Raw genomic sequence first — 15,759 nt, 5'->3', positions numbered from 1 at the left:
CAGAGAAAGAATGATGGAGAACAAAGCAGATAACCAACCTCATGGACAAAGAAGACACGGGCACCAGTAAAAATACCAACTCGAACCACAGCCCTGACAGCAGCATTCATACCTGAAAGGAGGGAAGAAAGAAGTCAGGGACAGTTTACTTCTAAGAAAAGCAGTCCTGGACTTTTAAGATATGAGACAGTGCTTTTTTAAGGCTTTTCTCTGAATCTAGAATATTCCTCTCATCCAAGTCCTCTGGCCTCCCCATTAACACTGAATTGCTGTATTCAATGTTAATGTAGCTCCAGGTACTGGCATTTATCTTCTATCTCCCCCAAATCCTGTCTTTCCTAAGACTTTTCCTTGCCAGGGCAACCTGAAGAATAATAACCTTAAATGTTTATTGTGTTAAACACTGTTCATTGCTTGTCAAACATCATCTCTTTGAATCTGGAATTGCCTCCATTTCATAGATTTCGAAACTGAAGTGTACAGAGCTAGTACTCGTAGAAAGCTCAGATTGGAATACAATTCCAAAAATGCCTAAACCAACTCTACTGATCTCCATGTATGCCCTCCTAATCCCAATGGCTGTACTAAATTTTCCCTTGCCTTCTGCACTGAATCTAGACATCCAGCTTTGGTAGGTTTTTGGGGACAGAGACGTGACTCTCTGAGGCTCAGTGAGCTGACCAGTTAATTACAATCTGTTCATCAGTATGTCCATTACTTATTGGTGGATTCTACCAGTCGCCACACACACACAGCTTTTTAGTGACATTTGAGTTGGTGTACAAGGTGTAATAAAAAAATACGGTAAATGTTTAAATAAAAAAAATTTATTACAGTAAAAGACACATTGCCATTAATCGCTCTCAAAATACTCCCCCTTGCTTCAAACACACATATCCCATCATTCTTGCCACTTTCTGAAGCTGTTCTGGAAGTCCTCTTTCGAGTGTCTTTAGTTGCGCTGTTGTGGCTGCCTCGATGTCCTGAATCAATTCAAAACGTTTATTTTGCATGGTCATTTTGACTTTGAGAAAGATCCAGAAGTCGTACAGTGCCAGATCTGGTGAATAAGGTGGATGAGGACATACTGTAACGTTTTTATTTGACAAAAATTGCCGCACCAGAAGTGATGTGTGACACGGAGCCTTTCCATTGTGATAAAAAACAAATACGGTGACTGCTGCTGCCGAGTGCCATCCAGTGGAAAGGCAGGGATCTTCAATACGGGAAGCGGCGCGTCAAACCTTAGTAAGTGTGACAAGTTTCAACTTGTTCAGTGCAGAGTGCAGTCAGTCAGATGCGAGGTACAGTTGAGAGAAGGTGTGTTTTAAAGTGAGCCATAAATGATCCTCCATCATGACAACACTCCGTGTCACACATCACTTCTGGTATATGGCAATTTCTGTCAAATAAAAACATTACGGTGTGTCTGCATCCACCTTATTCACTGAATCTGGCACTGTATGACGTCTGGCTCGTCCCCAAAGTCAAAATGATTCAGGACATTGAGGCAGCCAGGACAGCGCAACTAAAGACACTCATGAAAGATGCTTTCCAGAACTGCTTCAGAAAGTGCAAGAATGATGGAATAAGTGTGTTCGAGGTGAGGGGGAGTATCTTGAGGGGAATTAATGGCAATGTGTCTTTTACTGCAATAATTTTTTTTAAATTTAAACAGTCACTGTATCACTTGATCACACCTCGTATGTCACACCTCGTATGTTCCACGTGTACCACAGTTGAGGTTCTCTGGCTTGTAATGTGAGGAGGGACTCGCAGTGACGTTCAAGGAATCTTAGAGCAATAAGAGATGTACTTCTTATGAATTATTCAACATACTCCAGTACATATTTTTTTTCAATCTAAAATCCATTCCATGGTCCTTAACCTTACCTGGGGAAATATCACATACCACTGAGCACTAGAAAAGCCAGTAATTTAAAAATCTGCAGTACCAGAGTAAAATCTATCACAAACTACTGCGTAATCCAAAGCTATCTGGAAAGGAATAGAATAAAAAAGACCAGAAAGTCTGTTTTGTTTTCAGGCTGACCAAGGGTGGTATTATGTGGCTACTAGCTCCAAATCAAATTGAAGGGCCATTTGCTCATTGAACAAATATTTGTTGAATATCTATCATGTTCTGGCACTTGGTAGGCACTGAGAATATAGCACAGAATGATACAGAGTCTGGAGACACAGAGATAAAGGACTTGGTCATGGTCCTGAAGACCTGTAACATGGTAACAATATGGGTCCCTATGAAGGAGATTTATACAAAGTGCAGTGGAAATAAGGAGAAGAACCATCTCAGCTGCCAGAAGGAAGTTTGGAAAGGCTATAGAAAAAAGATAGCATTTGTCCTGAGACCTAAGGGACAATTTCCTTTTAAATCTTTTTGTCAGCTGGACAACTTGGGGGAAAGTGTTCTAGGCAGGGAGAATAGCACAAATAAAGGTGAGTGTCAAGTAATAACCTTGAGCAATTAAGTATTATAAAGAATAAAATATTAGGTAGGAAGTGGTAAGAGATGAAGCCACACAGGTGGGCAGACACCAGTATGCCACACGAAAAAGTCTGGCTTATATTCTGAAGGCCAGTGTTTGACTAAGGATCCATGGGTGATGGTTTTGTGGGCATGAGCATTTCTTTTGGGAGGTCTACAGCTTTCATTTGATTCTTAAAGAGGCCTGTGACCTGAAAAAAAAGGAGTTGCAGACAATGGAGAATCATTGAAAAATGTTGAGTAGAGAGACAGGATGAGATCTATGTATCAGAAAGATCATTCTGGCAATCAGTGTGGAGCACAGACTGAAAGAGGTGACACTAGGATTAGGTGGCTATCAAGCAGCCTAGACAAAAAATGATGAGGGCCTGGATTGACGTTTGTGACAGAACAGACATACTGACAGGAGACACCTGGGAAATAGAAGCAACAGGACTTACATCTAGTCAGCAATGTGATTAGATTTCAAAGTTTTAGAGAGAAAGAAAGAAATGCCCGTGACTGACTTATGCAAAGGGTAAAACTGTAGTGCAGTTAACTGAGCAGAGGCAGGTATTGATTTGGGAAGGTGAGGTTGGAGACGATATATTCATATTTGGATATGTTGAGTTTGAAGTTCCTGTGGGCCATCCATGTGGACTTGGAAGAGACTGTCTCAAGAGAATATGTAGAACTAGAAGGGAAAAGGGGAAGGAATGGAACCCTGAGGAAAACCAACATCGAAGGAATGGGCAGGGGAAACGGGGTTCCACGTAGGCAACTAATAAGGAGCAATAAGAAAGATAAAAGGAGAACTCAGACTTAGCAAAGTCTTAGAAGCCAAAAGGGACAGTTTCAAGAAGTTGGAACAGTGTCAAATGCTTCTGATAGTTGATTTAACATAAGAACTGCAAGGTTGGGCTTGCCAACAAGAGGTCATGGGTGAGCTCTGATGTCAAAGCTTATTTACGACATCACTAAGGCAAAGCCCCATGAAGGCTACAAGTCTAAGTTCACAGCCTCACATTGAAGGAATCAAAACGGAAGAATCTCTGAACGGTTACCCGGGAGACTTCTCAGAAGCTTTAGGAAAAGCCTGTGTGCATGAAAGGAACAAGGTCAAAGTCCACACAAAGCCATCAATGCTTTAGGAAAGATGAATAAAATCAAGTTCAATAAGATCAGGACAGATATGAAACTACGTATTATTTATTTTCTAGACTTTCACAAGGTCTGTCTGTAGGATTTTCTATTGGATACCTGGAGTTCTGGGGTATGAATTTATAATCTTAAGAAACAAGGAAAAAACATTCTTCTGAAATGTATAGCTTAGAATGTTGTTTCTTGCTCTTGAGCTGACTAAGGGTAGAGGAGAAAAGATTTAAGAAAAACAAATGACCTAAGAGGTTTTAACTGTAAAGCAAAACATAAATGGTGGGCATGAAATATCCAAGTCTATTAGGCAGAAGAAAAATCCCACAAGCAAAATCCATTCTTTCCCTTCTCTCCTCCCTCTGCCTTCTTCTTACCTCAATTCTATCAACCTTCAGAGGTCATCCTTCATGCCTCTAAATTGGATACCTGTTTTCCTAGAAATCAAGCTTTAGGACTCGCTTTATGCTCCTGGACGTCTCAAACCCCTACTTCCCTAGAAATCAGATGGGGATGTATAGAGAACGTATACTAGGAAGTCCCACTCATTCTTTGGACTCTCCTATCCAACCTCATTGGCCTATTCTGGCCCCAGGCCAGTCTTGGCCAGGCTCCCCTTGGCTGTTCCACGTTGCCCTAAATAACCGTCTATGAGCAGCTGTGTGACTTATTAGAAGCAAGACGAAGGATAAGATTACAGGCATCATCCAGGGGGTATTCTGGGTTCTGGAGAACATCAGAAGCATGTACTTTGGAGTCTCTAATTACATATAGCCTGTTGGAAAGAGGCTTTGGGGAGAACTATGGGTGATGGTGCTCTGTGAGAGGAGATGGAAACAAGTAATAAATGACTTGGTCACTATCTTTTTGAAAGCAGATGCTAAAAAGTTTCTACCTTAACTGAACTTTGATAAGAAAAAAATTATTTAATTCCAACATGAGGAATAAATACATGATTATTAGATATGAATTACACTTTCTGATAGATATGTAATTAAAAATTATAAATCCTAGAACAACAATCCAGAGATAATAGAATCCCTGTTCCTGTAAACCTGTAAAAATAGCATGAATATGCATTTGGGATGGACTGTAGCAAATGACTTGAGGTCCTTTCCGGCAGAATATGTGGATTTCATAAGGCCAAATGTGGCATGGTTTGGGGAGCCTGGAGCCTTGAATGAAAATTAGGATTTGGTATCTAACCAGCCTAGCTTCTGAGCTTAGGATGTCTCACTCCTGACCACTCTTCTACTTTAAGAGGTTATTAGCTTTGCTAAGATCAGGGAATGACAGAGCTATGGCCACCATGGATCTTACTTTCCCACATGGCCCATCGTCTCTAGGGAAAACATATTTCTGTGCTCTCTCTCTGGGAGAACTAGGGACCACTAAACTTATCTCTGGACAGGTTGCTTCTGATTTGAACTGCTCCTTCACGTGGGACCTCTTAGCTCTACCTTGAGTTTTCTACTTTGCTTCCCTGCCTCCCTAGAATTTCACCCTCTACCACTCTGAGTGCCTACTGGCATGTGTCTGTGATGTTATGTGGACTCGCAATGGGATATCTCCCTGGGTACACTGTGTCTGTCACAGAATGCCAAAGGCCTTGTCCCAGCTGGGCCCCCCAAAAACCAGTTTATCAATATGCCCCTCCTCCATGGAATATGACCTTCCCCTTAGCAGGTGATGGTTGTCTCTACAATCAGAGGGTCTCTTTGTTCAGGATCAGAATCTGGAAGAGCCCTGCTGCTCTTTTCTTTTGTCCTTTGTGTTTCACCTCTTGCCCGTCCCAAAGAGCTCTTCCTTTTAATAATTTCATAACTCTGTGTGGCTCACTTGGATTATTTAGCAGGTTCTTGCTTCCCCCAATCTGACAATCCAATTCTATAGGCCTTCCTACCAAGGTTTTAGGATCAACACTCAGAGTTTATGTTGAAAAACCCAGTATTGGCATGGGATTCTCTCCAGGAGGCAAGAGAGAAGCGACAGAAGCCAGGTCAACACTCTCTACAGCCTCAGCTAGGGGCTGCATTCCTAATCTGGCCACTAGTCTTAAACTCAGACATCTGTGCCCTGCTTCCTCATTCTAGCATTCTTCTAGTCATAATATATGTCACAATTATAATGAAATATACAAAAGACTGGTGTTTCCCCAGGCAACATTGGAAGGAAAGAGACTAAAATAGACTTAACGTCTAGCTTTACGAATATACTCATGAGAAGGATAATAAGAGCAAAGACAATGTGTGACTTTTTCATTAATGTATCCATCCTTAGTACCTACTACCAACCTGCTTGGCTCACAGCAGATGTTCAATAATTCACCTTTATTTAATTAGCAATACATTTATGGAGTACTTACTATGTACCAGGCACTGTTATAAGCACTTTAGTTGAATGAAGTGTTCAGTTTTCTGAAACTTACCTTCTCTGTGAAGTTTTCCCTAGTTAATCCAACCAAGGCCTATCATTTCATTATATAAGTGGATTCCATTTTGGTTAAGGCACACTTGGTTATTGTTATCTCTGTGTCCTCCCTAAGAATTCTAGTAATGTATGCTAGCTTGTCTCATTAAACTATAATTTCCCAAAGGAAATCAACTTCTTCACAACATATGAGACAGGGCTCCATACAAAGTGGGTACAAAACACAAAGTCTAGGAAAGCCTAAAGAGAGCTGTGCAGAGGGAAGGGGAGACTAGCTGAAATCTTTCTTTTTCTCACCACATTCTCTATGTCCTGGTATCCCTTTGAAAGAGATTTTGCCTCTCTTCAACGTAGTATAAATGAGAATATACAAGATTATCAAAGGAGCAAAAAAGTACAATGAGGCACACCTTCCCTATCTCCTGCTTCATTTTCCCATATACCTGATTTTTCTGAGGCCTGGGTTTCTTAGCCTCAACCCAGAAATGGGTTTTCTCTGGCTTTCCGCCCACTTGCCCACCCCACCACAGATCTAAACTGAATAACTACCGCTGTTCTGTGTGTTCAAGGGCTAAAGAGATGGGAGGGGAAGAAAGGCCAGAGGAAACAGAGAATGAAGCAGAACTGTGCCTGGTAGAAGAATGTGAGCTATAGGAGTAGGTGCCTGGCCCTGGTCAGTGCAGGAACTCTGCAGATATCAGAGTTGGTACTGCATATCTAGCTAGAGCCCACCAAATACCAACTCTGGGTCTCCCCTTTCCCCGTCATTTCCAATGAACTTGAAGGGAATCCACCTCCTGCCTTCTCAACAATTTTATATCTTTAGTCTCTTTCTTTCCAATATTGTCTGAGGAAACACCAGTCTTTTAGGTACCAAAGGACCCAAATCATCCTACATCTTCAGAGAAACTTCGAAAGAAGTTTTCTGAAGATTTGGGTAAATAAAAGTAGAGCAAATAAAAATCCAAAAGCAGTTAAGGACTTAGACCTGACAGAGATTGTTTTAGGAAAGCCCAGGATTCCAGTATGAATCTATTGCAGGAGGCTATTAAGGAGGATAGTTCTGTTCCACAGGCTAAGGGGAGTCAAGAAATGCAAGGGGGCCTGTCAAACATGTTTTTTTGTCTCTAACCAAGCAGGGCCCTCCTCCTTACCTTGGGCATCTCCACCAGAGGTTAACACGGCGATGGCTTTGCCGACCCCCAGGGTTCTGGCTGCATGGTGCTCTTCATGGGTCATGATCCACTCTAGAATTCAAGAGAACGATCAGTTAAGACACAGCTGGATCAAGGAGCTCCGAGCTCTGGCAATGGCTCCGCGAGGCTGGATAGAGCCACCTCAGTCAGGCTCTCCCACTATACTAAGTCTGGGCTGTGTAGCCTGAGAGCTTGGACTTCTTCCAGAGGAGAGCCCCACCCCCACAGAGTGACAAGCTAAAATGTCACAGTAATAACGCCCAAGACTGCAAAAGTCCTGGCTAATCCTTCCCACCCCAATTGGAGCCTATTTGGATAATAAGCAAAGGTCAAAGAGAAGGGCGGTTGACTGAACAGAAATGAGAAAGGAAGGAGGAAAGTTAAGTTAGCTCAAGGATTCCTCCCTTTTAATGAAGGGGTGTAAGGACTGTTGCAGAGGATAGGAATCAAATGAGAACCAGCAAAGCAGAAACAGAAAAGCGAGGGTAGGTTGGGTTATGGTTAAGATTAGGGTTGGGTGTTACAGAATTGGGCTAAATTGGAACTGGAGTTTGAGGTTATAAAGGCACATTAGAGCTTGGGCAAATGAATGGTGTCAGGCTCAAGAATGGGTAGGGAATTTTCTATGGCTTTTTCCATTGCTCTTGAGCATCTCTTGAGCCTTTGTTTTCAAGCCTTGCCCCTCACACTACATACGATCCAATGAGAAGAGTAACACAAAATCACCGTCACAGATACACAGGTATGTACACAGGACATGTGAATACCTTCATAGTTTTGTCTTTAGGGCTTATCGCTCTCAAAGGAACACACAAGGCATGTTTTTGGATCCACAAAATGCCAATAGAATCATCACACTCCCAGTTACCCAGGCTAAAATCTGTTATTTTTAAATTTAGCTCCTCCTTACTCTCAGAATCAAAAGCTACCAAATCCTATTATTCTCCCTTCTTATTATCATCCCTTTTCTGTTCCCCTCTTTTCTATCCTCACTGCCTTTCCACCTGAATTGCCTACCACAATGGCTGGTCTCCCTCTCCTTGTGTTTCCCTTTTCCACTCTATTATAGACACAAAATAAACCTCCATGGGAAGGTCATAGACCCGAGGCCTCAGTGGAAAGAGGATTCACTCACTGGAACAGGGGCTGATGACCTAGCATAGCTCATGTTTCTGCTGGGAATCTGGGGAAATCAGCGCAGAAACACATAGATCCACACATATGCCAATAAAATGCATGCAATGAGACACTCATGAACACATACGTACACAAACACCCATCACAGACATAACTTCATATAATCAGTACTGACAGACAAAATCCAAACTTCTTGGGTTGCCATTCAAAGCTTCCATGATCTAGCCTTTTCCTAGAGCTTCAATTTTTGCTCCCATGAATTCTGTTCCATCATCACCTGAACATTACTTTACTCCTCCTCACTTTCATGTCTGGGCGCACTGCATTCCTTTTCCAGAAGGCTATCCAGTTCCTTATTGATCTGTGGGCCTTTTCCACAGATCAATACCCAACTCCATCATTTAAGACTAGTCTTAGTCGCACCCCTATTAAACCTATTAAGCCTTCACTGATTACCACAGGTCAAGGAGGGCTTCTTTTGGGGCCTCCTCTAATCACATATTGTCTGGAACAGGATCATGCATGTAGTGAACTGGATCATTCACTTAACGACTACTTTATGTAGTATTTTAATTGCTTGTTATATATTTAAAATGTTAGACCAGGGGTTAACAAATTACAGCCCATGGGACAAATCCAGCCCTCCTGCCATTTTTGTATAGCAGCTAACTATGAACGGATTTTATATTTTTAAATAGTTGAAAAAAATGTTCCATAGCATGTGAAAATTATATGAAATTCAAATTTCTGTGTCCATACCACTCCCATTTTTTCATGTATTACCTATGACTGCTTTTGTGCTACAACAGCAGAGTACATTGTTGCAACAGAAACCAATAGACTACAAAGCCTAAAATATTTACTATCTGGCCTTTTACAGAAAGTTTGCAGAACTATGGACTAGATGATTGCAAAAGTCATTTTCCCTAACTAGACTGCAAATTCCTCTAGGAAGGGATCACGTTCATTTTTAAAACTCTCCCACAGCCTATCAAAGCCTAGCGAAGTCCATGCACATAACACGAGTTCAATAAATACTTGGGGAAAGCATTAGTGAACTGATCAACAACACAAAAATGCACATAAATATATAAAAAAATGTAAATGTTGATACAGCTCTGTATTCTCTGCACTTCTAACACATACAGATACAAATAGAACCTAAGACAGCATATAGTGCCAAATAGTGAAAGAAATATAAACCCACATGAAGAGAGACACTCTCTTGAACTAACGTTTATGTCCAGATTTCTACTGTTCTCAAGAAAGGAAAGACTCTGTGGCTACTGCAAACAGGAAGGCAAAAATTTGGAAAGAAAAGAAAATATGAGTATGCTGATCTCTTTTCCCGAGTTTTTTTCCTTCTCATTTACTCTGGGAGCTCATCATTGATAGAAATCCACACAGGGATCTTCCACTCCTGGAGACTTCAGTGAAGGAGAGAAGTCATCGTAACAAGGGGAGTGCTGATTACAAAACACAGCTCATTTTCTTCTCCTGCATCTCTAAGACAGTTTTTGAGGCACAGGACACAGAAATGCACACAGATTCATAGATAAGCACCCTTTAGAGATCCACAGTGACACGCACGTAGAAATAAAGATATTAAAACATAAACATAAAATCACGTGTGTAGAGAAGCACGCGTGAGGGAGAAATAGAGACAGCATCGTACGTGCACTGATTTGAATAGGATGAGTAGCAGGGTAGAAGTCGGGCGGCCAAGGGCAACGAGGTCCTAGCACCACACACCCACCCGATTCCCAGGGAATGGGGCTGTGCTGCAAGCCGAGGGACAGGAACCAAGGGGCGAGGGTTCTTCACGACTGCTCTACCCATCCCCCCTATTGGCTCCTGCTTCTGATGCCACAACACCTCTTCTTTTCCCTGCTGCTCCTTGCAGTTCTCCCCACCGCCTCCTCCCTGCACGTCCATTCCCCCCTCGCTCTCGGCTTTCCCCCTCGCTCGTCATCCAAGGACCCCTCTTGCCTTTCTGTTTTAGCTCTTCTCGACCGCTGCTTCCTTGCACACTGTCCTTGGGGAAGGGGGCAGGGGAGCTAGCGAGCACAGGGAGGAGCCAGGTGGAGGCAACAGGGAGGGGAAAACGGAGAGGCTTCCCAACCCCCACTGGCTGGCTCTGGTCAGGAGGCTCCGCCTCCCCCTGCTCGCCTTTCTCCTCCTCTTCCTCCTCCCCCCAAGAACGCAGCTCAGATTTGTTTTCGGCTTAGTTTCTTCACTCTCTAGAGGGCTCTTGGGCCCGAAGTCAACCTCCGGAGCCTTCAGCTCCTGTATACAGTGGGAATCAGAAATCAGTTAGTTGCTTCCCGCGTTGCCAGCAGAGATACCTCTCCTAGCCGGGAATGCCTGAGGCGCCTTCTACTCAAGCATCCTCAGCAACTGTAGGATGATAACCTCTCCCTCAGGCCCTAGCCATTGTCTCATCTCTATGACTCTTTGAACAAACACGCTTTGGAAGGCTGTGTGCGAGGTTTTAGGTGCTAAGAGATGAAAAGATAAATGAAACAGAGTCTCTGCCCTTGAGGAACATTAAACACTGGTATTTACCGTGGAGGGTCCTCAAAAACTACTTTTCCATGTATGTTACTTTTCCGAGAAAATATAGAAAAACTGGCTGGCAATGGGAGTACCAAGAGGCAAGACCCACGCGGGAATAACCCCCTCTCACGCCTGCTATACGAGTGGGTGCAGGATCCTGGTGGTGAAGCCAGCTTGTCTGCTGGGCTACAAAGCACACGGGATCCTCCGTGGGACGTGGGGCAAGGACTCCCGGAGCGAGAGGTGCACCCTTTACTCAGAGCCTCTTTACTCCTTCCTCTGCTCCACGCATGTCTTTGCTTCAGTGCCTCTCCACAGTCACCTCTCTTCTTGCTGCTTCTACTGCCCTTCCTCTTACTTACTTTTTGTTTCTGCCCCTGCACACTCTGGCCACGAACAATAGGAATGCAAATAACTAGGAGCTAAAACCATTTGACTACACAAAATTAACTTTCGTGCTGCAAATGCTACTATCAAAAAATTGAAAAGACAACCCACAGGATGAGAGAAAAAAATTGCAAATCGTACATCTGATAAGGATCAATATCTGGAATATATAAATAACTCTTGCAACTCAGTAATAAAGATATAATAACCCAATTTAAAAATGAGCAAAAGATCTGAACTGATACCTCACCAAAGAAACTGTACAAATAAGCATATGAAATGATGCTCAACATCCTGTCATTAGGGAACTTCAAATTAGAACAGTGAGATACTGGTACAACCTATTAGAATGGCTAACAAACAAACAAAAAACCTGATAACGCCAAATGGTGACAAGAATGTGGAGGAGGATCCTTGGTGGGAATGCAAAATGGTACAGTCATTTTAAAAGACAGTTTGGCGGTTTCTTATAAAGCTAAATATAGTCTTACCACATGATCCAGTAATTACACTCCTAAGTATTTACCCACATGAGTTGAAAACTATATTCACTTAATAACCTGCACATGAATGTTTGTAGCAGCTTTATTCATAATTGCCCCAAACTGGAAGCAACTAAAATGTCCTTCAAAAGAGGAATGGAGAAACTGTGATGTATCCATATGATGAAATATTTATTATTCAGCAATAAAGAGAGAAAATACAGAAAATCTAGGTAGGAATGAGAGTGCCAGGAGGCAAAATCCCTGCCATGACATGACCCATCAAGCCAAAAAAAGATAATGAGGCAACTTAAATACATATTGCTTAGTGAAAGAAGCCAGTCTGAAAAGGCTATATACTGTATGATTCCAACTACATGACATCCTGGAAAAGGCAAACTGTAGAGATAGTAAAAAGATCGGTTGTTGCCAAGAGGTTGGAGTAGAGATAAATACTCCATGAGGGATTTTTAGGGTAGTGAAACTATTCTGTATGATGCTATAATAGTGATTACTTATAGAACTGTACAACTGTACAACACAATGTTAATAACGGGAAAATGAGCAGAGAAGAGAGATGATATATGGAAACACTCTGTACAATCTGTTCAAATTTCTGTAAGCCTAAACCTGCTCTGCCAAATAAAGCATATTAATCTTAAAATACATTCTGTTCGATGAAATAGCAAATAAAATTGTGATATTAAAATACCTAATGAAATTGTGATATTAAAACAAAAAATGGACAAGGTTTTGAATAGACATTTCTCTAAAGAAGATACACAAATAACCAATAAACACATGAAAAGGTTCTCAACATTAGGGAAATGCAAATCAAAGCCACAATGAGATTCCTTTTTACAGCATGAGGATACCTATTATCAAAAAAATAAATAAAAGTAAATGTTGGAGACAATGTGGACAAATGGGAACCCTTGTATATTAGCCAATATGAAAAACAGGTTGGCAATTTCTCAAAATTAAACAGTTACCATATGACCTAGCAACTCCATTCCTAGGTATATACCCAAGGAAAATGCAAACATGTACACACATAAATGTGCACACAAATCTTCACAGCAGCTTTATTCATAATAGGCAAAAAGTGGAAACAGTCCAAATGTCCGTCAACTGATGAATGGATGAATAAAATGTGCCATATCCATACAATAGAATGTTACTTGGCAATGAAAAGAATGAAACATGCTGCAACATGGATGAACTTTGGAAACATTATGCTAAGTGGAAGAAGCCAGTCACAAAAGACCACATAGCATATGATTTCATTTATAGGAAATGTCCAGAATAGGCAAATCTATAGAGACAGAAAGTAGATCCCCAGTTGCTCAGGGCTGCAGTGAAATGAGGAGTGACTGCCAAAGAGTATAGGATTTTGTGTGTGTGTGGTGGGGGGAAGGGGTGATGAAAATGTCCTAAACTTGGAGTGATTACATAAATCTGTGAATGTGCTTAAAAACTACTGAATTGTATACTTTAATTTTAATGAAGTCAAGCTTATCAATTATTTCTTTCATGGATCATGACTTTGGTGGTGTATCTAAAAAGGCATTACCATACCCAGGGTCATCTAGTTTTCTCCTATGTTATCTTCTAGGAGTTGTATAGTTTTGTATTTTACATTTAAGTCTATGATTCATTTTGAGTTAGTTTTTGTGAAGTGAGTGAGGTCTGTATCTAGATTTTTTTTTTTTTTTTTTTTTTTTGCACATGGATGTCTAGTTGTTTCATCACCATTCGTTGGAGAGACTATCTTTGCTCCATTTTATTGCGTTGGCTTCTTTGCCAAAGATCAGTTGACTATATTTCTGGGCTCTCTATTATGTTCCACTGATCCATTTGTCTATTTTTTCACCAATACCACTTGTCTTGATTACTAAAGCTTTATGGTATTCGTAAAATCAGGTAGTGGCGGGCCTCCAACTTTATTCTCCTTCAATATCATGTTGGCTATTCTGGGTCTTTTGTATTTCCATATAAACTTTAGAATCAGCTTACTTATATCCATAAAATAACTTGCTGGGAGTTTGATTGGGATTGCATTGAATCTATAGATCAAATTGGGAAGAACTGACATCTGGACAATATTGAGTCATTTATCTATGAACATGGAATACCTCTCCATTTATTTAGTTCTTTTATTCCATTCATCAGTTTTTTACTTTTCCTCATAAAGATCATGTATATATGTTATTAGATTTATCACTAAGTATTTCACTTTTGGGTTGCTAATGTAAATGGTACTGTGTTTTTAATTTCAAATTCCACTTGTTCACTGTTGATGTATAGGAAATTGACTTCGCATGTCAACCTACCATACAACCTTACTATAATAGCTTAGTTCGAGGAGTTTTTTGTAAATTCTTTCAGATTTTCTACATAGATGATCATTCCATCTGTGAACAAAAATGGTTTTATGTCTTCCTTCTCAATCTGTATACTTTTTACTTCTTTTTCTTGCCTTATTGAATTAACAAGGACGTTCAGTAAAATGATAAAAAGGAGTGGTGAGAGGGAACATCCTTGCTTTGTACCTGATTTTAGTGGGAAAGCGTCAAGTTTCTCACTCCTAAGGATGACGTTAGCTGGTCTTTATCAAGTTGAGACAGTTCCCTTATATTCCTAGTTTATTGAGAATTTTTATCATGAGTGGGTAATGGATTTTGTTAAATGCTTTTTCTTCATCTATTGATATGATCATATGATTTTGCTATTTTGATCTGTTTATATGATGGATTATATTAATTGACTTTTGAATGTTGAACCAGCCTTGCATACCTGAATAAATCCCCTTGGTCATGGTGTATAATTCTTTTTATAAGCCTTTGGATTTAATTTACTAATATTTTGTTAAAAATTGTTGCATCTGTGTTCATAGGAGATATTGATTTGTAGTTTTCTTGTAATGTTTTTGTCTGGATTTGGTATTATGGTAATGCTGGCCTCATAGAATGAGTTAAGAAGTATTTCATCTGCTTCTATCTTCTGAAACACATTGTATAGAATTGGTAAAATTTCTTCCTTAAATGTTTGGCAAAATTCACCAGTGCAACTACCCAGCCCTGGTGCTTTCTTTTTTTTGAAAGGTACTAATTATTGATTCAACTTCTTTAATAAGCATAGGCCTATTCATATGGTCTATTTCTTGTGTGAATTTTGGCAGATAGTATTTTTCAAGAAATTGATCCATTTTGTAGAGTTCATAGTATTCCTTTATTATCCTATTAATTCCCATGGGATCTGTAATGATGTCACCTCTTTTCATTTCTAATATTACCAATTGTGTCCTTTTTTTTCTTTGTTAACCTGGCTAAAGTCTTATAAAGTTTATTAATCTTTTTCAAGAACCATTTTTGGATTCATTGATTTTCTTTACTAATTTCCTGTTTTTAACTTTATTGATTCCTGCTCTAATACTTATTTATTTTCTTCTGCTTACATTGGACTTAATTTGCTCTTGTTTTTCTTGTTTCCTAAGGTGGAAACTTAGATTACTGATTTGAGATCTTTCTTCTTTTCTAATATATGCATTCAATGCTATAAATTTCCCTCTAAGTACTGCTTCTGCTACAAATTTTGATAAGTTTTCGTTTTCATTTAACTCAAAATATTTAAAAAATTTTCTTGAGATTTCTTCTCTGACACGTGTTATTTAAGTGTGTGCTAAATCTCCACATATTTGGGGATTTTCCAGTTATCTTTCTGTTAGTGATTTTTAGTTTAGTTCCATTGTGGCCTGAAAGTGGGCGTTGTATAATTTCTGTTCTTTTGAATTTGTTAAGCTGTGTTTTACAGCCCAGAACATGGTCTATCTTGGTGAATAGTCCATGTAAAATGTGTATTGAGAAAAATATTCTGCTATTGTTGGATGAATTGTTTATGTCAATTATATTCAGTTGATTGGTGATATTGTTGA

The 15,759-nt window shown here is 40.2% G+C and overlaps 1 protein-coding gene across 3 annotated transcripts in view; it reads right to left on the bottom strand.

The window, feature by feature from the left end:
• The window catches only part of PFKM (phosphofructokinase, muscle), a 45,644-nt gene that overhangs the window by 15,978 nt on the left and 13,907 nt on the right, over positions 1–15,759 (bottom strand). For 2 of the 3 annotated variants that reach the window (XM_081060345.1, XM_081060344.1), the window contains 2 exons: positions 7,222–7,314; positions 39–112 (listed from right to left, as the gene is read on the bottom strand). In XM_081060345.1, the coding sequence (XP_080916471.1) occupies positions 39–112; positions 7,222–7,314 (167 nt within the window). Of the gene's footprint in view, positions 1–38; positions 113–7,221; positions 7,315–10,389; positions 10,698–15,759 lie in introns of those variants that run through there. The other variant, XM_081060343.1, reaches the window with a different exon arrangement.

The sequence above is a fragment of the Rhinolophus hipposideros genome (assembly GCF_964194185.1).
Source record: "Rhinolophus hipposideros genome assembly, chromosome: 9".
Classification (NCBI taxonomy): domain Eukaryota; kingdom Metazoa; phylum Chordata; class Mammalia; order Chiroptera; family Rhinolophidae; genus Rhinolophus; species Rhinolophus hipposideros.
Note: the sequence above shows the minus strand (reverse complement) of the source record. Positions and strands in the feature narration are given on the sequence as shown.